General features: G+C 33.3%; 1 protein-coding gene across 23 annotated transcripts in view; it reads left to right on the top strand.

Moving 5' to 3' along the window:
* The window catches only part of IKZF2 (IKAROS family zinc finger 2), a 154,922-nt gene that overhangs the window by 58,094 nt on the left and 72,507 nt on the right, over positions 1 to 24,321 (top strand). The window contains exon 1 of one of the 23 annotated variants that reach the window (XM_077155013.1): positions 4,699 to 6,620. The exons of the other annotated variants lie outside the window; for them this stretch is intronic. Within the exon in view, the coding sequence (XP_077011128.1) occupies positions 6,482 to 6,620 (139 nt within the window). The 5' untranslated portion in view covers positions 4,699 to 6,481. Of the gene's footprint in view, positions 1 to 4,698; positions 6,621 to 24,321 lie in introns of those variants that run through there. 23 annotated transcript variants of the gene reach the window in all.

The following is a 24,321-nucleotide window of genomic DNA, read 5'->3' as shown; positions in this document are numbered from 1 at the left end:
ATAAATATATATATTCCTTCTAGCCTCCAATGTTCTGGAGCAGGTAGAAAGAAAAATCTGAAATGATGGTATGATAGCCCATGACAAACTCTGGGATCTGTCCTGTAACTACTTGTCGAAGAGTGCTTTGAAAACTACTGTTTTTTTCTTTCATTGCTTTGTATATATGTTATATTATACAATCTTTTAAAAAGTTTAAAAAAATTAATGCAAAATAAAAAAAATACCTTAAGGAAAATTTTACTTAAGGGTAGAATGTAGAAACTCAGGCTGGGGGTCAACATTCAGGAGAAGTGCTTTTGAACTCATGGATCTGATGCTGGAAAGTTGTATAGATGCTGACATCAGTGTAGTTGATGCTCTAAAGAAGAATAGCTGATAATGGTAGTATAAACCATAGAGGAAGCCCAGGTATTGAGCACCTTTGCCTGAGCTGGGGATGAGGAGAAACTGGATCATCAAGCTACTGTGGCTTGAACAGGGAGCCAGGAACATACCATCAAAGAGGGGACCAGCATTTCCAGGCAATAAAAACAGTAGCCTTGGGAGCAGCGGACTAATCAGTGCTTATCATCCCACCTTGAGATATGTTAACTAAACTCAAGCCAATTATAGTGAATGTAAAAATGACCATAATTGTACTTTGAAATGGTAGCACAGTTCATTATGGTTACAGTTTATTAAAGATGGCTTTAGCTGTTTTTTGGAATATGAGTTTGAAAATGCAAGCGAGGAGGACCTCAGGAATTACTGGATATGGGGAGACCAGTTCAGGTAAGAGAACATTTGAACTCGAGAGGTAGAGGGAGGGAAAATTGCTTTTCTTTTATTGAGCTCAAATCTTTCCTGCAAGAGGTACTTTGATCCTACATCTTCCATATATTGAGCCTTGAGCTTTTATATCTTTCTTCTCTTGTTCCATTTTTTTTTCTGCAAAACCCCCAATTCCTTCAGTGCTTCCTCAGTAGATGATATCTGGAATTAAAACTCAGCTATTCAGGGGTTTAGGTATCCTTGTCATCTCTGCCATCCATACATTTGATAAGCATACCTGGCATGTTTCTCTCCAGTCTCTTTTCAGTAGCATTACTTCTGGCATTGCAACTTGAGACCTCACTTCAAGTTAATGTATTTTTATTAATCAGTGCCCTTTGGGTGTGGTTATTCAACCTGTTATGAATGTACCTAACTCTCATATTATTTACTGCATATTTCTCCATTTTGACCTTAAGTATATTATGAGAGGTTTCTCAAAATATGTAATTATGTTCACGATTAATTAAGTTCACATTTTTCTTACCAGTCTAATAACTCCATCAGAAATTTTAAAAAGTTTTATTCTTAGTGAACCCATATTAGAGCATATCTTTTAAAAATTTGTTATGCAAACATTTTCTTACTAATATTTCAGGGATTCACTACAAACCTACTTATCTGAGACTTACAGAATTCACATTCTTTGCCTCCCCAAATTATAAAATTATCCCACCTCATCAACCTTTCCTGTCCTCTGAGGTATTTCAGAAAGACTTTTGCATAGTCTCTTGCTCACACCTGCATCTCCTTTGAGGTCCCTGAAATATATCTCTTTTGATGTCTGAATGTTTGAAATCATTTTAAATAGTCAGGTGCTCTTTTATTATCTTCCTTTATTATCACTCTTCTGTGTCTGCCTTATTGGAGATAAGTATAGTGGTTCAATTTTCTCTCTTCTCTTAATAATACTCCACTGGGCATAGTGTAAAAACAAAAAAACTATTAAATAATCCCAATTATTTGCAAACTCAGTTCATTTTTAGCTTTACTCTTCATTATATTATTGCTATCAAAATTTCTTATTTTTCATTCAACTTTAGTTATGAGAAACTGCTGCTATGTTTTTTTTTTACAAGGAATATTTAAATCTTAGTTTGTCAATGAGCTATTAGTATAGCATAAATTTCTCGTGATGGTTCTGCCTTTTTTTCTTTTTCATACATTATGATTATTCAGTGAGTCCATTCAGAATTTCATTTGTCCATTCAGAATGGCTAAGTCCTACCATCTTCTAGGCTCTTTGTGTAGTGAATCATGCCTTCTTTTATTTCAATAAAATTTTAGATTTTTTTTTTTAGTATCAAGATGTGAAATCATTTCTTTAATTTCTTAGAATTAATAGATGTTGTAGTCACTTTCTCTCAGACTTTCTGTTAGCAATATAAAATTTAATGCTTTTCTTTGATAGTAAGCATGGTTTACCAAGTTAGCTATTTTCTTATTTTATTAGCTTAAGCAGAAGAATTCTCATCAAGGTAAGTCAGCTGTTAAAGTCCTCTTTTTTTTTAATGTAATGAGATTTTCAAAGGGTTGGAAACTCCACTGGTCACCAAATTACCTTTGGGACACATTTTAACCTGCATTTGAAAGCATTATCCATTCTTTCTTTTTGTGACTGGATTGTCCAATTATTCCTTTAATGATTAATAACATCTTATTGATACTTAAACCCTCATGTGTTGATTTTCATACAGATGTGTTCCTGCTTAAAGTAACGTAGCCATTAGTTCTTGCTTTGTTTATTCTTTTTCTCTCTCTTCTTCTTCTCTCTTTGATCATCTTGTTGCTAGATTTGTGTATTCCAAGAGTAGGACCATATTTAGTCTTTGGGTCTATGCTATTTTTAGTTTGATCATCTCAACTACTAACTGAGCTCCACTTCCATCCCTTCTTTAGCCTTTGCTGACCTTTGAGGATTTTTCTTATAGTATTATGTTCTTGTGTGTGTTTGTGTTTGTGTGTGTGTGTTTTCCACCTCTGTGACTTCACATATCCTATAATCATATCCTCCCTTGTAAGTTTTATAAAATATTTGGTCATTTCACTTTTTCATTTCCAGATAAACTGGAGATTCTTATAAACAAGGCTCTATCCACATGTGCACATATGTTGAAGGTGTTTGTGTGTGTTTTAAAACTTTGTCTAATGTCTTTTACACCATCACTAGTCATCCCTTTTGGGAAGGACTAGATTGAACATGAAAGTGATTGTAGCCTCTTTTTTGAAATTTGGGGTATGATGATTGTTTGCTCTTTGTCAATATTAAAATCTTAGAATTGTTTTCTCATTTTTGGAAAACTGGCTGTTGATAATTCTATTTTTGACATCACTTAATTGCTTTCATTTAGCAATGGTACATTAGAATACTCTGTGAAGAAAAAAAGTAATATCGATCTTCCTTGTGTGTCAAATATTTTTCTAGAATCCTTAGATAGTTTTTTTAGTTTATATAATAAAAGTGACAGAATGTTAATTTTGAAAACTTTGATTTTCAAATTGGCGGATTTCTTGATGAGAATGGACTATGATATAAAACCATTTCATTGTAGCATTCTCTTCTACCTGTGTATGGTCAAATGAAAATGTAAATACCCAAAATAAATGAGTCGGAGCTAGTGGCACACAAGATCATGTTCGTCTATTCGTCACTAGAAAGCTTAGCTGAAAAGGAAAAAACAAAGGGGCTTCATCTATAGGTAGACCATAGGCCTTTGACTTTCACATAAAGACACATGCTTTAGTGAGCAAGTTGAGGTAGCGGGGGCTCCCTGCTCCCAGCTTCTCTGGCCTGATTCATGGAAATTAGTTTCTTCCTGCTGTTCCTGGTTGGCTCTGGGAGTCCACTATTACTTCACATATATTCAGAAACCATTATCTTACCGTAACTGTCACTACTAACACTGCCTGCTATTCCTCCCTAGCTCCCAGGTGTCCACATCTACAGCTCAGGAAGTTCACTGGTAAAAGCATTTTCCCACCACCTGTCGAGAGAAAGACAATGTCCATGTCGAGGATGCCATACGTGGCTTCTTGTGTTTTGGTTTTTTTTTTTTGGTAAGGGTCTTCTCCCAATTCTGTGTCACCCTCATCTGACCTTTAAGCTCTGCTAGTACCCAGAATATCAAGAAGTATCTCTTGATCAGTTTCTAGCCATAATCTCTTTTCCAAATTTTCATTTCTCATGAAACACAGTTCATCACTTTTTGACCCTCATTCCTGCCCTATACTCATATGCCTTTATGCAGAGAGTTGAATGAAGAACCAAAGCTAGGCTGTACTTTTGACTCTATACTCATCTGTTACTCACTGTGAGTTCCACTTTCTCCCTCTTCTCTTTCCACAATAAGGGATGTCATGCACATAATTTCTTACAAACAGAATTGGGAGCAAGAGAGTGGAGATTAATTTTGGGGCCCCAGATCTATTAGCAAAAAATGTCCTTTTACATAAAGTATTAGATTTACTAAATCAAGATATATTAGGAACATTATTGTGAATTTTAAAACTGTGCATATTCAGTGTATTTGGGCATCAGCAAGACCAGTGTGGTCTGAGGTGCGAATTAGGGGAAGGGTTAGAGGGGATGAGATGTATTTCAAAAGGACCACTCATAATATTCTGCAGAGAGTGGATGAAGGAAGCAATAGTGCAAGCAAGGCGATATGTTTGAAGATCTGCGTGAAAATGGTCTACATGAAAGGCAGTGGTTGATTGAACTAGATTAGAAGCAATGGAGATGATAAGTGATCAAGTATATTTTATAAATATAGCCTGAGTACTTGCTGATGAATTGGGTGGGGCATGTGAGGAAAAAAGGTGCTGAGAATGACTGATAAATTTTGGCTTAAGCTAGCCGATGAATGGGTAAATAGTGACGTCATTTACTGATATGGGGAGGATTGGTAGAGGAATAGATTAGAGGAATGAAGTAAACAGCACTTTTTGAATACATGAAATTTGAGATTCATTTCTACAAGATATGAAGATGGCAGATGATCACAGTGCCTATTATGTAATTAGCATCTAATAAATATCTTCAGTTATTGTTACTATTTTTGACAAAAAGCATATTACTTTTAAAGTTGTTTAAAATATTTTGGAATTAGGGTGTAAATAATTGATAATGGATACATACATATATGGCAAGTGATTTTTCATATTTAAATGGGTTGCTTTTTTGCACTTCATAGAAAAGAATGACAAAGCACTAAAATCAGTACTTCAAATTTTATAAGCACATATTGAGAGCTGTTATTATTTTTAAATATAATTACTGATGTGAGTTACTGTTTGTGGCCTTATAAGTTCCCCCATACCTTTATGCAAGTCAAAGTCTCACGGAAAGGATGAGACAAAATGCAGCAAAAGGTAGAACATTTTCTCTGCTCTACGAGGGTTGGCCTTATCATGCATTCTGTAGAAGACTTTTTTTAATTTGCTCAGGTTTTCTGTTAATTTGACATCCCCAACCCTTGTTTTTAAACCTAAGATTATTACTTCAAGTGTACTGGTGTTACAGAGTTGTTTTTTATTTTAGAACTGAGAATATTGTGTTGCATCTCTCCCTATTGCATTAACAGAGAGATCTTTAAGGAGCAAAGGTTAGATCACTTAGTAAAACCATAATCTCTTCTTTAGCAATAGTGTTGAACCTGGAGAAAAGCCAGATATAGCCAGTATAAAGTTGGCTTCTATTCCATCAGCATAATGGTTAATGATAGTTGACTGACAGGGATGTGAAGAGTGCCCTCTTTTCCTCCCTCCTTCACCCCCATTCTGCATTAACCTCTCTAGGGAATATGCCATTCCTTTCCCCATTCCTAAAATTCTTTGTTTGAGCATAGCCAGGGGCTCCTGGACTAATGCCCGACTATGTAATTGTTGGAGGTGGAGGGGAGTGGTGTCTCTGTAGTTACTGCTGGGCAAGTCCAGCCATCAGCAGACATCCTTAAGGATACGTAAGGAAAGTAAACTTCTCTTCTGTGCTTAGTGTTTATGTGTGAAAAAATAGCCCTACTCCTGACACTCACCTGAACTAATTTAATACCACATCATCAGGATCACTTGTGCTTCTTGTTGGCCATATGTGACATGGGTTTCCATATAATTTTGTAGTTATTTCAAACAGTGGGCTTTTTTTGATGGGGGGGCCGGCGCATGGTCCAGGAATCGAACCCGAGTCTCCCGCATGGAAGGCGAGCATTCTACCACTGAACCATCCGTCACCCCTAAGTGGGTTTTTAATTGCCTATGAATTAAATTAGAGGACATGGCATGATTCCTACCTTATGTCAAATATTATTTTGCATCGTTAAAACTCTGTTTTCAGGGTCTAATACTGATAACTCAGTAATATTTGCAGCTTTTCTCCCAGCTATTTTTCTTTCTTTTTAATTTTTTTTTTTTTTGGATGCAGGTATTTACAGGATGGGAACTATTCAAGCAGCTACAGCATTCCAGAGATTCTTTCCCTGGATTCTATTTGCTTACATTCAGAGTTATATTTAAATCCTGAGGAACATTGCTGAGCATAAGGGTTACAAGTATAGTTTTTAGGTGAAAATTCAAAAGTTTTTTTAAGTCCAAGTAATTCCTTTTCTTAGTGGGGCAATAATTCCTGTATTAAAGAGTTTTGTGTTCTTTTATTTGGTGAAGTTAACATGTGATGTTGCCTGCAGTTTGGGTTAGCGATTATTCTTTACCCCATATCTCACCACCACAGAGCCGCTTGCTTACTTTTAATCACCACCTTCTCAAGTTTAAGAAGTTGGCCAGAGTGATCCCGAAAGTCTCAAGATTTTCCAGTGAGTCAAGTCCATCTCTTTTGGAGATTTTGACACTGATCATTAACAAGGGTACAACCTCCTTAAGGATAACCGAGAATGGAAGTTGGTTGTTGTGTATACATAGCAAAACATACAGCGCATATACACCCGATAAGGTCATTCTTAGAGTGCACTGTATTGGCTAGCAATGTGACCCAACATTACGTTGTCGTCCTCATTCTGTAGATTATGTTGTGGGTTTCAGGTGTTTTTCTCAGGTCAGTTTCCCTATCATTAATGCTGCAACACCTCTGTTGACTAGATATCCATTCTCTCATTCTTTTGTTACACCAGTGAAACCAGCCCTGCTGACTTGTCTAGGTTGATGAACTACAGTTTTACTGGCTTTTGTAAATACACCTTAAAAATAGTTTATGGAATAAGAAAATGGTGAATAAAGTCCTAAAGCAATTTTTTTAGCAATGCCTCATTGAAATGGAATCTTATTTAATTATGTTAGTATTTAACGTTAATATACTGTGCATACACTAAGAAATCAGTCTTACTTAACTTACCTTACTTACTGGTAAATTTGGCTGATAACCCTAGTATGTGTCTGAAACTTTCCTATTTGATAAAATATATAATCTGGAAAATGTGTAGTTGCTACTTAGCACCTTTTAATAACACATTGAGCTCACCTTTTTATTTTAAAAACTGCTTACTAAAAATTGCCTTCAACAGTGCCTATTTCTGAATTTTTATTACAAAAGAAGAAAGATAACTTGGGAAAAGATTCTGTTTGATTTGGTAAATATTTTCTATTGCTGTGTACCTCCCAGTCACTGGGTTAAGTCTCTGGGATGCAGAGATGAATAAAATTGTTTTTAGGTCACAGTGCACAATTTAATTGAAAAAAGAGACAAGTTACATCACTCCCCTTACAATTAGGGCATAAATTTAATATTCTGATAGGAGCCATTGATTTTGCCAAAATTGGTCAGAAAGGGTTATTCTCTTAAGAAAAGAAATTGGTGCTGGACCTTGAATGATGAAAACTGGAGAATGAGGACAAACAAGGACATCCAAAGGAAAGGGATACTGCATGAGCAAAGAGATGGCTGTAGTACTGTGTGGTGGAAAACAGTGAAAAGTGGCAAAGGTTGCAAGACATGACTTCAACCAGGGAAATGATTTTGCTGTTTTTCAGATTAGAGTAGAAAATTCATGATAGTATTTTTTTTCACGTGTGACGGATACACATCACAACATCTTTGGCCTGTGTAGAACTCAGAAAATATATATATATTTTATTCACTCATTAGTTTATTCAGTTATTCATGCATTCATTCACTCATTCATTCATTTATTCACTCCAGAACTCAGAAAATATTACAAAAGAAAAGGGAGGAAACCCATTATCCTCTAAATGATATAAACCCCAGAGGTTTTCAAATGAATAGCAAACAGAATTCCCTGAGATTGAAGCCCATTAACTTTCAGTAGGAAAAAGTGGATTATTATTTCATTTGCACAGTCATTCCTTCATTTGTTCATTCATATAACAAAATTAATTACCACTCTGCTATGTACTAAGAATTGTGCTTCATGTTAGGAACATATCAGGTGACTGAAAAAGACATGATTCCTGCTGAGATAGGATCTTAAGGTTAGGGGAAGTCCTACTATCACCATCCCTAGTGATTTTTCTGTTCTCGGGTATTTGCCTGTCTTAGAGTGACGGATGACTTTTTCGTTCATGTATTTTATCTTTTTATGATTCTTTAAAAATATTTGATGCAGACTTTATTACTTCTACAAGATCTGTATACATTCATTTCTTTGAACAAGCTATAATACAAAGGATTACTAAGCACTTTTCAAACATTGACTTATAGGAACTAAGTTCATATTGCTGTGAGCATACTTTAGGATGATACTTTGGAGAGGCAGTGAGGAATGGAGCTAGTGTTTATTGAGTACTGCCTATGTACTAGGTACTGAGTAAGTTAATTTCATATGCTCTATGTCATTTAATCCCTAAAGTATATTTAGGAAATAGTTTTGTTATCTCAATTTTTTAAAAGAGGGCAACATTTTAGAAGAGGGAAACTGAGGCTGATTAACTTGCCTTATGATATACAACTGCTCAGTGGCAGGTTTGGGATTTGAAATCAAGTTGGTTGTGTTTCAAAGATGTGCCCAATTTACTGTAGCTTTGAAAAGATGTGTTTGAAAAATTGGTAAGTGATAAATGTCAGTTTGGGGATTTAAATCAAGGCCAGATGTACTTCAAAATTTGGGTTCTTTCTACTAGAGCTTATTTAGATTATTTAGACTTCAAATAGCTATAAGAGCAGAGTGTTTTCATTCCTTTAGATAGTATTTAATTTTAATATTTCTTGCTTATATTGATATTTCTCTGCTATAGTTTCTAGTAGTTTTTCACCTATTTGCCCTGTTTTAATTGAAGTTTGAAAATTGACTTTATATAATATAAGAGGTATAAAATTACCACTATATAAGCAGATATATATAGGAAAATAAATTTGAAATGCTTTTCTAAGAGTCTAAGTGAATTGCTAATAACTTTATTCTAACATTAAAAGAAGTACCAATACAAAATAAAACAAAACAAACAAAACCTCTCTGTTGAAATTGTGTTTTACAAACACACTTCAGAATGAATAAAGGAGAGCTTGAAATGTGAATGTAGTGAAAATGTCCCCCTCCTTTTAAGGATGAAATGAGTTAATTAGCCAAAACCTCATCCAATACAAATGTCAATAAACTTCCTGCGCCCTTTTGATATTTTTGTAGAATTCAAAGTAGATATTTCTTATTCTCATACTCACCAGACTTAACTCTTTCTTCATAAGTAAATTCAGGTGTTCTAAATATTCCTTCATGTCTCATACTGAGGGCTTTGAAGTAATTTGAATGACATGAATATTGCATATGAATGCATTAAAATCCAAACCCTTTGACTTAAAGTTTTAGAATTAAATTGGTCAAAGGATTTGTCTAGCACTGATTCCATAATGGGCTTTTCTTCTTTTTATTAGAATTCTTATTATTTAAATTTCATCACTTCTGTCATGAACACAGTATCACAGGATAAACTAATGAAAACATATATTGGTAAATAAAGTACTTATTTAACACTTGTCATGTTCTCCATTTTTGTTCGTATTTTAGGTGCCTGTTTTATTTCCTTAATTTGGCTGTTAAACTTCTTGAACACAAGGATCATTCTTTATCTTTTATTTTGTTCTCCAAACCTAGAATCGAACACAGTGATTTTTATATTGCATACCTTCAGTATATATTTATTGTTGTTGGGTTTGGTGATAAATTGTTTCAGCTACACTGAGTAGTACAAAATTAGGAAAATAAATTCCCATTTGATGGCATCTTATCCAAAATCCCAAAATAATTAAAAATTCTCAAGATTATTGGGTAACTAGTCTGCATTACTTGCTTTTAACTTGACTATGAGTTAACTAGTGTTCCACTAGTTCTTTATAGACCTTTCTTATATTAAGTCTATAGTTTAGTTCTTATTGAAATATATTTGATGAGTTGCCTGGCTTTGCAGCCTTACCTTAATGGCTGAGTATCCTTAATGAACTCAGATTCTGAACCCAACCCCGGGAGGAGCTATTTGGTTGCTCACCAGTTTAGCTCAGAGTTACATTTAATGTTAGTCCTGGTCTAACTTTGTTACTTTAGTTCCTCAAGCCCTGAAACTGTGGTTTGTTCCCAGGGTTTTGAATTTCTTGCCCTTAAATTGCACTTTTCCCATGCCTAGGTCCTGACCACCAATTGTTTGCACACCATTGTTCACCACTTCACTGCATTTGTTCCTGATATTCCTTCTGCTTGGCTGTCCTGCTACCCAGGTGCCTGGCAGATCTCTCCTCATATTTTAAGTGGAGTTTAGTCATCTTCTTTGAGAAACCTTCCGTAACCAGCCAAACTATTTTGGTCATCATTTCCTTTATAGCGCCTATATTTAATTCCACTCATTAATTAGTGTACCCATCACACCACATTCTCATTGTTTGTTGACTTTTTGTCTCAGCTAGATTTCTGTGGAGTTCACTAAATATTTAAAAGAATGAATGGCTTTTGCTTCTTTATTTTGTATCATTGCCAATTACCTGTCCTGTATCTGCTTTGAGGATGCCGTACTTGAATTGAATCTACTAATGAAATACTCATACACATATACCTGTTCTTTTTTCTTCTTTAACTGACTGATACCTGATTTCAGTGAAGCTTTGTATTCCAGCCTGTTGATTGTTAGTATAACTGCTGGCTAACTGTACATTTACTGAGTCTTCTTGGACTATCTCTTGTGCTCTCTTCAAGCCTCGTATATCTTACCTGTCTTGGGCAAGAATTCTCTTACTTGTCTTTCTAGTCTCTAAACTTGTGACTCTACCTGGCTTAATAAATATTGAATAAATAAATGAAAACAATAATTGCTTTTTATCAGGTTAAATAGACTGATTCTAAAAAAATACCCAGCCTAATACTAAACACATACACACACACACACACACACACACACACACACACACACACACTTTATATAAAGAATTTTTAGTGATTAGGACTAATTTAAGAAATAGAGGTCGAGACTGAGCCAAACATTCTCTATCTTATTAAGTGGATTCTGGTAAGAACGTAGTGAGTGGCCTTCTTTTGCCATCTATGTGATAATTATCATGGCTACTAGATTTAGGTTAGGAATCTGAGTCAGTGATATATTTCGTAAAATGTGGTTTAATTACCATCAGATTCTCTCTTGTCGTGGCTGACCCATGTACTTATTCTTAAATTCCTTACTCTTTTTTAAAATTAATATTGTTTCTTTTAAAGGAGCCTCCAGATACATGAAAATTTATTTAATTTAAGAAATTCATTAAAAGTGCTTTCTAAACTTTTAGTTCTTCTGATTTGTTCTATACATATTCTTAATCACTTGCATTTTACTCATATCATTGTAACACTGTTAGAATTTTTTTTCCTTTTGATCACTTATTTCAATTCCAACCATTTTTAAGGTTCTTCCTGAATTATACTTGCATTTTCACAATTGTTGCTCCTGGATTGATTTCTTTTATTATTTTTTTATATTTCTGTTTTTAATATGGAAAATTTGAATATAAACAGAAATATAGAGATGTGTAATAAACACTTATATATACATAGCTCAGCTTTAATAATTATCAACTCATGGGTTATTATTTTTTTTAGCTGTACCCAGGCTATTTTCTTTCTAAGACTATTTTATTTTTGAATTTTTAAAAACTTTATTTTGTAACATGTGTTTAAAATTAGAAATACATAGTAGTGCATAATAAATGTTTATCACTTTAAACTGTTACTAGAATGTTCTAAATGCTTAACCAAGTATGTAAAGTTCTTTAGTGGGCTTAAAACCTAAAGGATAGTCATATGTTTTTTTTTCTTTTTTTTATTAGAAAAGTTGTGAGTTTACAGAACAGTAGTGCATAAAATGCAGGATTCCTGTGAACCAGCCTATTATTAAAACCTTGTATTTTTGTGGTGTGTTTATTACAATTGAGGAAAACACATTTTAATAATTTTACTTTTAACTAAAGTCCATAGTTTAGCATCATGTTCCCTGTTTGTGTTGTGCGGCTTCATGGATTTTTTTTTTTTTAATTTATTCTAGGACGATTTATACAACCTGACATTTTCCCTCTTAACCACATTCAGATATCTATTTCAGTACTGTTAATTGCGTTCATAATGTTTTGCTACCATCACCACCTCCACTACCAAAACGTCTCCATCCTTTCCATAGAAACTGTACATTTTAAGCATTAACTCCCTATTCCCTATCCCCACCCCATCGCCTGGTAACCTATATTCTAGATTTTGTTCTATGGCTTTGCTTAGTGTTTTAAGCATTTCAATGAGGTCATACAAAATATTTGCCATTTTATGTCTGGCTTATTTCACTCAAAATGATGCCTTCAAGGTTCATTCATGTTGTCGCATGTATTAGAACTCCATTCCTTTTTATGGCTGACTAATAATCCATTGTGTGCACATACCAGATTTCATTTATCCAGTCATCAATTAATAGATACTTGAATTGCTTCCATCTTTTGGCAGTTGTGAATAATGCCACTATGAACACCAGTGTGCAAATATTTGTTTGAGTCCCTCCTTTCAGTTCTGTTGGGTATATACCTAGAAGGGGAATTGAAGGGTCATATGGTAATTCTATTTTAACATTCTGAGGAACTGCCAAACCTCTTCATAGTGACTGTAACATTTTATATTCCCACCAGCAATGAATGAGCGATTCTATTTCTCCACATCCTCTGCTATACTTGTAATTGTCTGTTTTTTTGTTTGTTTGTTTTTAATATTAGCCATTCTAGTGGGTATGAAATGTTATCTTATTGTGATTTGGATTTGCATTTCTCTAATGGTTAACATTGTTGAGCGTCTTTTCCTTCACTTTTTTGGCTATTTTTTCTTCTTCTTTGGATAAATACAAGTCTTTTTCCCATTTTAAAATTGAGTTGTCTATCTTTTTGTGGTTGAATTGAAGGATTTCTTTATATTTTTGGATATTAAACCCTTATCAGATATGTGGTTTCCAGATATTTTGTCTCATTGGGTAGGTTGTCATTTTACTGTCATAATATAGTCCTTTGAGACATAAAAGTATTTAATGTTGATGAGGTTACCTTCATCTGTTTTTTCTTTTGTTTCTTGTGCCTTGTGTGTAAAGTCTAAGACACATTGCCTAACACATGGTCCTGAAGATGATTCCCTACATTTTTTTATAGGAGGTTAATAGTTCTGACTCTTATATTTAGGTCATTGATCCATTTTGAGGTGATTTTTGTATATGGTTTGAGGAAGGGTCCTCTTTAATTCTTTTTTGCAAATGACGATCTATATTTCCCAGCATCATTTGTGAAAAAACTATTCTTTGCCAATCAAGTGGTCTTTGCCTCATTGTCAAAAATTAATTGGCCATAGATGTGAGGGCTGATTTCTGAGCTCTCTGATTTGATTGGTCCTATATGCCTGTCCTTGTGCTAGTACCATGTTTTGACCACAGTAGCCTTGTAATATGCTTAAAGACAAGAAGTATGAGTCCTCCAATTTCTTTCTTCTTTTTAAAGATGTTTTTGGCTACTCAGGACCCCTTACTCTTCCAAATAAATTTGATGATTAGCTTTTCCATTTCTGCAAAGTAGGCTGTTGAAAGTTTGATTGGGATTGCATTGAATGTATCAATCAATTTGGATAGAATTGACATCTTAACAATATTTAGTATTCCATTCCTTGAATATGGAGACTGTCCTTTCATTTATTTAGGTCTTATGTGATTTTTATTAACAGTGTTTTATAGTTTTCTGTGTACAAATCCTTTACATCTTTGGTTAGATTTATTCCTAAATATTTTATCCTTTTAGTTGCTATAGGAATGGAATTTCTTTTCTTCTTCTGATTATTTATTGCTAGTGTGTATAAACATTGCTGTTTTCTGGCATGTTGATCTTGTACCACACCATTTTACTAATTCATGTATTAGCTCCAGGAGCTCTGTTGTAGATTTTTTGGGGGAATTTTTGCATAGGATCATGCCATCTACAAATAGGGAAAGTTTTACTTCTTTTCCAATTTGGATGCTTTTTATTTCTTTTTCTTGCATAATTATTCTGGCTAGACCTTCTAGAACAGTATCAAATAGCAGTAAGGACAGTGAGTATCCTGGTCTTCTTCCTGATCTTAGAGGGAAAGCTTTCAGTCTTCTACCCTTAAGATGATGTTAGCTGTGAGTTTTTCATATATGCCCTTTATCATGGTGAAGAAGTTTCCTCCCATTCCTAATTTTTAAGTATATTTATGAAGAAGATATACTGGATTTTGTCACATACCCTTTGTGCATCAATTAAGGTGATCATATATATATATATATATATATATATATATATATATATATATATATATATATATTTCCTTCATGTTGTGATGGTTTACTTTATTTTTTTATGTTGGCCTACCCTTGCATACCTAAGATTAATCCCGCTTGGTTATGGTGTATAATTCTTTTAACATGCTGTTGAATTGGTGTACTAGTATTTTGTAGAGCAGTTTTGTATCTATATTTATAATATGTATTGGCCTGTGATTTTCTTTTCTTGTTGTATCCATATGTGGTTTTGGTTTGAGATTGAGGTTGGCCTAGTACAATGAATTAGGAAATGTTCTCTCTTGTTCAGTTTTTTGGAAGGATTTGAGCAGGATTTGTTTTAAATCTTCTTGGAATGTTTGGTAAAATTCATACGTGAAGCCATCCTGCTATGGGCTTTTCTTTGTTAGGAGGTTTTTGATTACTGATTCAATCTTTTCCTAGTTACTGGTCTGTTGAGATCTTTTGTTATTTCTTTAATCATTGTAGGTAGTTTGTGTTTCCAGAAATTTGTCCATTTCTTTTAAAAGTTTCTACTTTCTTTATGTAAGTTTTTCACAGTATCTCTTATGGTCTTTTTTATTTCAGTAGAGTTATTAATAATAGCCCCCTTTTTATTTCTGATTTTTGTCATTTGAGTCCTTTATTTTTGTCCATCTAGCTAAAGTTTTGTCAATTTTATTGATCTTTTTGAAGAAACAACCTTGGATTTTGTTTATTCTCTCTGTTGTTTTTTAAATTTTCTATTTCATTTATCTCTGTTCTAATCTTTGTTATTTCCTTTGTTCTGCTTGCTTTGCATTTAGTTTGCTTTTCTTTTTCTAGTTCTTCCAGTTTTGAGGTTAGGTCTCTGATTTGAAATCGTTCTTCTTTTTTAATGTAATCATTCAGTGCTATAATTTCCCTCTCAGCATTGCTTTTCTTGTATTCCATAAGTTTTGATATATTATTTTTTTTCATTGTCATTTGCCTCCTAATTTCTCTTCTGATTTCCTCTTTAACCCATTTGTTTTTTTACAAGTATGTTAATTTCAACATATTGGTGAATTTCCCATTTCCCCCCTCTGTTACTGATTTCTAATTTCATTCTGTTATGATCACAGAAGATGCATTGTATGATTTCAATATTTTTGAATTTATTGAGACTTGTTTTATGACATAAGGGCTGGTCTATACTGGAGATTGATTCATGCACTCTTGATAAGAATGTGTATTTTGTTGAAGGTAGTTGAAGTGTTCTGTATATGTCAGGTCTAGTTGGTTTAGTGTTTCAAGTCTTGTATTTCCTTATTGATTTTCTTTGTATATGTTCTAGCCATTCTTGAAAGTGATATATTAAAGTCTCCTACTATTAACACAGAACTGGCAATTTATCCCTTCAGATCCATCAGTATTAGCTATATATGTTTTGGGGTTCTACTATCATATACATATATTTATGTCTATGATATATATATATATATATATATATATATATATATATATATATACATATATATATAATCTTTTTGTTGAACTGACACTTTCATCAGTATATAATGACCGTTTTTATCCCTTTTAACTGTTACTTAAAGTTTATTTTATCTGAACTCAGTATAGCTATCCCAGCTCTCTTTTGGCTACCTCTTTTATGGTAAATTTTTTCCACCCCTTCACTTTTAACCTATTTATATCTTTGAACTTAAGGTAAGTCTCTTGAAGACAGCATATATTTTGGTCTTACTTTTTTGACTTGCAAGTCTAATCCATTTACATTTAAAGTCACCACTGATAATGCAAGACTTTCTTTTGCCATTTTGGTACTTAGTCTTTGTTATCTTATATCTTTTTTGTCCCTCAGTTCTTCTGTTAATGATTACTTTTTTAATATAATTGATTTTTTTGGAGTTGTACCATATTGAATGCCTTCTCACTTCTATCTGGATATATTTTTCACATATTTTCCTTGTGGTTACCATAGGATTAGAATTTAACACCCAAATATATAACAATCATATTTGGTGTGATACCAGCTAGATTTCAGTAGCATACATATGCACTGTTCCTGTACCCCTCCATCCCTCTACCTTTATTTGTACTTGTTACCAATTATATCTTTGCACTTTTTATGTCCCATACCATAGATTTAGCATTATTTTTCATGCATTTGCATTTTGTTATCTGTAGGAAGTAATAATTGGAGTTACATACCAAAAAGCTATAATACAATTGTACTGGCGTTTATAATTATTCAAATGGTTGCATTTACCGGAGGTCTTTATTTCTTTGTGTCTAGTGTCCAGTGTCCTTTTCTTTCAGTCTTATTAATTCCCTTTAGCATTGATTATAGAGCACGTCTAGTGGTGATGAACTCCCTGAGCTTTTGTTTATCTAGGAATATCTTAATGCTCCCTCACTTTTGATGGACAGTCTTGCTGGATATAAAATCATGGTTGACAGTTGTTTTTTTCAACACTTTATGTATTTCAACCCACTGCTTTCTTACTGCCATCATTTCTGTTGCGAAATCAGCATTCAATATAATTGGACTCCCTTATACCTTACACTTGGCTTTTCTCTTGCAGCTTTCAGAACTCTTTCCTTGTCCTTTATAGTCAACAATCTGAGCAACATGTGACATGGTATTTTTTTTTTTTCAAATTTATCTTATTTGCAGTTCTTTGGGCCTCGTGTATGTGCATATTCAGTTTTTGCTACATTTGGGAAGTTTTTCTATCATTTTATCTTTGAATATTCCTTCTGTCCTTTTTCTCTCTTTCTTCTCTTTATGAAACTCCCACAATGTGTATATTCGTATGCATGATGATGTTCCAGAAATCTTTTAGGCTGTTTTTCTCTGCTTATAATTTTTTTTCCTGCTCTTGAGCCTGACTCATTTTAATTGTCTTGTCCTTGAGTTTCCTTATGCTTTCTTCTGTCTGCCCCAATATGCTGTTGAAACCTTCCTGGGAGTTTTTTATTTCAGATATTCTTATCTTCAACTCTAATAGTTCAGTTTGGTTCCCTTTAAAAATTTATATCTCTTTATTGAGATTCTCATATTGTTCATTCATTGTTTTCCTGGTATCCCTTAGGGCAAATTCTGGGACCAGGGCATGTCAGAGAGAAGATTCCCAAGTCAACATTTCCTAGCTGGGTCAAGGCCAGAGACTCACTGAAGGGAACAGGCTGACTCTAAACTGCCCTGGACAGGATGCCAAGAAGGACACTAGGAGCTACTTCCATGGCTGTCCAAAGCTGTGCTTTCTTGACTGCCTGACGAATGCCCCCTTCAGCTATCCTTCACAACTCTGAGGAAACTTTGCACCTTTAAGTCTCCTCCACTGCCTTAGTCGAAGGCAGTGGTACAGTGCCCACCTCAGCATCAGGCCCCTCTTGATCCAGAGTCTTGGGGAAGTGGATTTTTATGTCCCATTCTGGCACCAGCATGCAACAATAGGGGTTGGAGCCCACTGTGGTCTGTCATAAGAGTGGGGTCTGGATGTTGGTAAATGCCATACTGAAAAAGCAGCTTATTTTACCATAATTTCAGACAGAAAGAGCAGTTTACTTTACCATAATTTATCAGTCTCTTCTGTTGTTTCCTGGATTCTGTACAGTGTTCTACAGAACTCTGAAGTTTTAAAATAGTTTATTCAGACTATTCCTGCCATTTTAATAGTTGTTTTGGTAGAGGTATGATTCCTAGAGCTTTTACTCTGCCGTCTTCCTATAATCCCTTTCTCCTTCCAAAATTATTTTGAAGCATTTTTTCGGTTATTTGTTATTTTAACTTCTTTGGAATTAACAAATACAACGTTTACGAATTACTAGTTGAGCAAAAAAACTGTCCATTTCCTGTTACAACATTGGTTCTTACCAGATTTTTTAGGGTACATAGTTGTTTAAGCTTGATGTTTATTTCTTTTTCTTCTTAGAGAGTTTTTAAATTTCTTTTGTTACTTTTAGCTTCCTAGTTCTAAGTTATAGTAAATGGAGTTGGGGTACACTTGGTTTTTAAGTGTTAATTTTGTTGATAAAAGTTCTTTGCTAGAAATAGCTTATCAGTTTATCAAATTAGATAATTAGTTTCTTGAGAAGCTTTCGGCAGGATTCCAGAGAATAGGAGAAAGGATAGATGAATTTTGATTGGAGAAGGTGTTAAGAAAGGCGTAAAAAAGTGTTTTTCATTTCGGATATTTCCTGGAATTGGTAAGTTTGACATCAAAGTAGAGGATGGACAAACATATGGTCATTAATTAGATCCTTTAGTATGGCTAGCATTTTGGAAAAGTGGAAGTAACTGCAAAAAGAAACAACAAAGAACAAAAACAAGTGATGTATACTTTGGCTAGTTTATTCATATATTGCAGTTTTACCTGGGACTGGCAAACATACCTGCCCATTTTGTGGTGAGAAATATGACTATCCTCTGGTAATATACAAGAAATTTATGAATGTAAACTGTTGTCAATAGACAATTCCTATCCCCCTATTTCCTACCCCCCACCCCCCTAAAAAAGTTAAATAAAAGAAAAACAGCCACAAAAACATTTTCAGTATCTGGAGTTCTTCAATAAATTTACTATCACAATGATGGGTTAGTGTTTTCACACCCTAATATTTCAGAAGTTTTTGCCCACATGTAGTTGTTGTCCTTTATATATCTGAAAACTAACAGAAAACTCTTAGAGGAATAGTTCAGATTCCTAAGAAATTGACATAGAAGAGAAAAATACTTTGTTATAAAATAACACCAAAGTTCCATTCTGTTTGGTGGGTTGTCCATTTAGCCAATGCTCTTGGGACAGATGATTGACAACTGAATGATTACAATTAGTTAGCCACTCATTTATTTTACCAAATATAAAACTCCCATTTGGGGCTTCACTTTTCAAAGGGAAGAAAAAGCACAGTGTTTAGGGCAAGAAAGCCAAAATCTAAGTCCTTGCTCTTCAATTTAGTAGCTATGTGATTTTGCTTAAGTCAACTGAATTTGGGGGGATTTGGTTTCCTTATATGTGTATTGAGGATAATAATACCACCTACCTCATATTGCGGTGTAAAGTTCTAATGAGGTGGTGGATTTGAAAATATTTTGTGTAGTAAATAGAACTAAGAATGAGTTACATTATAATAAAGAATCATACACAGAATAGATGGTTTCTTATAGTCTTTTCAATGCGGATTTTGTTTCTGATAAGAACATCATAATTGTTGCTATGGAGCAAAGAACTAATGTAATATTACGTAAATATTTCAACAATAAGTAAATTATTGCTTCCCATTTCTGTGTTTCCTTAACAATTTCAGCCAATTATTTCTACTCTTCTAAAATTCACATGGTTAAAATTAGGTATTCATGTGTTGTTTTTTTTTTCCTTTATTAAACTCACGTGGGTAATCTCTTTAATGTTGAAGGTTTGAAGATACAAGAATACATAGATTAATCAGTGAGACCCCTAATGTAATGATTAAACTTTAAAACTGGAAAGGATTATAAAATCTCCTAATCCAACTCTTTGTGTTATATGTTAAACATTTTTTAAATACTATATTTATAGCAATAAATTCCATCATTCATACTAGCTGTGGACATGATTATTTTATAAATATATATAATAAACCACATCTGAGAAGTCCAAGGATCAGTTAAACAAAACAAAACTAGCAAACTAAGGGTACTAGACCGTTTTCTATTTTTTAATCACTCATATTCATTTGCTATTTTCACTCATTTTGTTGTCTGCCAACATGCATTGTGGATAAGAGGTAGCTAATGGCATTGGTTTAGTATAAATTCTTCGAGGAAATTTGAATTTGCGAAGTTCTAGAAATTGATTTTCTATGATTAAAAAAGCCCGATATTATTTTACTTCAGATAAGGAATACTTTAGTTTAGCTTATGCTAACACTTGTGCTTTTTAGGAGCACATTTTTAAGAACAACTAATATAAACAAGTAATACATCAGTACACATATTTGTCCTCCATTATGATGTGCATTTGGTGTTAGAATTCTAAAACAGGGAAAATTAAATCACTAGGGAGTCATTAAAGCCAGCCACATATGTTATGTTATTTGCTATGTGCCATTGACCTAAATGTGATAAAGTCCAGTGCCTTGGTGGTGGAGGGTATTCTTACTATGTATTAGTGATCGTTTTATGTCCATGAGTCCTGTGATAATTTTCTTCCCAGGTGAAGAAAAATCAAAAAATCTTTTTCTCTTCTCCAGGTTGTAAATCACTGTTTGAATTAAGCCAAAATAGAGGTAACATGAGAATGTTTTCACCCAAACGAGGATGATTAAAATATACTTAAGATGGTTTAATATAAATTACTTAGTAGTTATTTTGCCAGTATGTATCAGTTAATGAAAAATTAATCAAATTTTTCCTTTAAGGATACTAGTTTCATTTTTAGAGACTTTTACACTACTTCAGAAAAGCAATATTTATATTAGAATTCTCAAGTGAAAGTTGATCAGTAGTAACATATTTAAATGGCATGTGAAGAAAATCATGTGTCACTTAAAAAAAAATAAACTACTAATGGCATTACAATAACATCTACCTTTGGGTTCCCAGATGGCATGTTGTATATATATATATATTTTTTTTTAGTAGGTGTAAACAAAAATAATTACTTAACATTTTCACCTATTTCTTGGCTATTTTTTTTCTAGCTGATCCTTAATTTTGAGTATTTAAATGATCATTTTGCTAATAGACTTAAACACACACAGCATAGGCCAATAGATTGTTTTGCTAATGTATGGCATCACATTTAGGAAGCTTTTCCAGTGAGATTAGCTATTTTATGTTGAATATTAATGAGTGGGGTGGACCATATTAGAATACTGGTGCCATAGTAGCCAAGCAGAACATAATATAGCTTTGAGTGACCCAAAAAGGACAGTATAGACAGCAGCATTTCTCTTTAGTGATACTAAATCAGATTAATAACAGCATAGTTTTGTAGATAACTCTAATTTTGCTGAGGAACAGATGAGTTATATGCCATTTTAGAATTGTTTCCTAGAATGTTACGCACACATAGGTCATCTCTGAAATCACTAAACAAACTGCTGCTTTATGATTAGAATCCGTACTGTGTCTCTGGCTTGTATAGATTAGGCTTACAATTCAAATAAAATTGTAATAATTCCCTAAATCACCATATTAATTTACTATGTTCTAAGAAATTATCAGGATGATGAATATACAACTATGTGATGATATTGTGAGTTGCTCATTATATATGTGGAATGGAATGATCATATGGTAAGAATGTTTGTGTTTGTATGTTGGTATGTTTAATAAATTAAAAAAAAAAAAACTTCCTGAGGGAGATTTTTACAAATATTTAAGGGGAGATTTTTTTCTTAATTGACATAGTTCCAGAATATTTAGTGTACTTTTTCTAGCAAAATTTGGTAGATGTTGGAGTACAGCACAGAATCTGGATTCCGAATGAAATTCAAATCCTGTGATAACTAATGCATACCAAGCTTTTAAAAAAAAATAGGTCAGTTTAAGAGTTTTGTTGTATTTTTGTAAATTTCAAGTAATATTTAGTCTGGATTTTAATCTTTGACATGAATATTTTTATATAAAACTTACAGACATCAGCATAAATTATTTTCTTTGATTTAGTTTTATATTGGGTTACTACTGAAGGGAAAGCACGAGAACCAATACTATCGTGGTGTTCCTGCTTTTAGTTGAACATGGATCTTTGTTTTCAAAGTGATTCTTTTCTTACTTTTGTTATTTTAGTACTCCATGCATCAATGTATTGGCAGTTGGCAACAAAATAGTGAAAATATTGCTATTTTTATACATTCAAAGGTGTGATAGGATAAAAGTGACTGGAGAAATGTGATTATAGAAGGTGGGTCAAATGTTCTGAAACCCATGAATTAATCAGTGAAATGTTTTTTTTTTTCAACTTCCTGGGTTTTGTTTGTCTTAGAAACAATTTTATTCACCTCATTCTGAATTTCTTTAATTTAGGTTTGTATAGACCTGTGGTTCTTTGGAATCTAGCATGACTTTCACTTCTCTGATTTACATTTCATATATTTAATATGAGCTTACATTTTAAAGAGATGTAAGCATATGTTGATTTTTTTGCTGTTTTGCTTATGGTATAAGATAAACCCTTTAAGGGTGCAAAATGTTGAATAATTTTGATGTAACTATAAAATGTTATTATGATTATGAGGAAATATGTAATGTCAGTAATGAATAGCTCTCATTTGTAGAATACTTCTCTGGAAGTGTTTTCTGTTTAACTTTTATAAGTTCTTCTGTGGTAAGTATAAAGCTAGTTTTTTCCATACACTCATTGGGAAACTGAGATACATAATGCTTAACCCAATTTTTGCTCACTGAAGTCCATTATTAAACAACACTAAAATCTAGGCGTCGGTGGTTTATTGTATCTCAGTTCCTAGTACCACATTAGCATCAGTTTCCTTTATCAATCTTTGTGATATTTTTCGAGGAATGAAAAACAAATTCTTCCCTTCCTTCTTCCCCTAAAATGGCAAAGAGTGTGAACTTATGGCATGTTACTGTTTAAGTAGATTTTAACGTTTTTAAGGAAAATATTTACATCTGTTCCTTTCAACCTTCTGCTTATTTCCATCCAGAACAATACTGTACTTGTAATGAGTGATGCATGTTCTGCCTTACTATTTGTTAAATTTATGCATTATTGGGTGACTAAATGGAACATTGCACATCATTTGCAAATATAGAACAACATTAAACAAAATAAAATGTATAGAATAAAAGCTCCAACCTGAAAGGTTTTAGTGCCCTGGACTTTATCATATTCATATGTCATTTGAGTTTAATATTCCTATCTTATTTTAGCCCATACTTAATTTTCATTGCCATATTCAACAGTTTTCAGTTAAAGCTTAAAGTAAGACCACTAGAAAATGTAAAGTCTAATGTGTGTCTAACATATGTTAAACATACACTAGACTTGAAAATGTGCCCTTTAAATGGGGATAAAGAGATAAATAAATATAATCCCTTCTCTTATCAGGCTTGCTTTCAAGAGTGTTGGAATTCACTAAGGTATATAGAAGTTCATAATTAAAGTCAAGATATATGTACAGATATCTTTGCCTTCTGTTTTAGAATGAGCTAGCTGCTAGATGAAATATTCCACTACATAATGGGTTCGATACCCAGTGAATGATAAAATCTGCAGCAGGGGAACAAAGAAATTGTAGACTATCTACTGCATTTTTCTTTACTATTGTATAGCACCTACATATTTTCAACTAGTTTTACTGGATATACTTGCTGGTGACAGAGTTGAAAGGAAAGTAGCTAACTGGTAACATCTGAAAAAATCGCTAGTGGGAACAAAACAAAAGAAAGAAACCTGAAAACTAATGTTTTCTTGACTAATTAGTGATAGAAATTTCTGAGTTATTCCTTTTTTCTTATTTTTCGTCATTAGCTGATTTGATTGGGTGAAGAAAAGAGACATTAATTTTACCCTTGCCATGCAGGTAAAACTTCTCTTTTTAGATGAGAATTCACTGTTTCAAAATGGAACTGACAGGTAAATTTCATTAAGACTGATAAAATGGCAGTATAATGGAGCTTGCAACTATTATCAGCACATAGACATTTTAACCAAGCTATGCTTTGTGACCAGATGTTCTATTACTTGTCATAGCAATCTTGTGTCTGTAGTGAATATCACAGCTTGAAAAGGTTTCATTTTAGGTTTTTGTTAAAATTTTGTGACTTTATTT

Source organism: Tamandua tetradactyla, chromosome 3 (genome assembly GCF_023851605.1).
Source record: "Tamandua tetradactyla isolate mTamTet1 chromosome 3, mTamTet1.pri, whole genome shotgun sequence".
Classification (NCBI taxonomy): Eukaryota; Metazoa; Chordata; class Mammalia; order Pilosa; family Myrmecophagidae; genus Tamandua; species Tamandua tetradactyla.
This window is presented reverse-complemented; position numbering and strand designations above follow the sequence as displayed.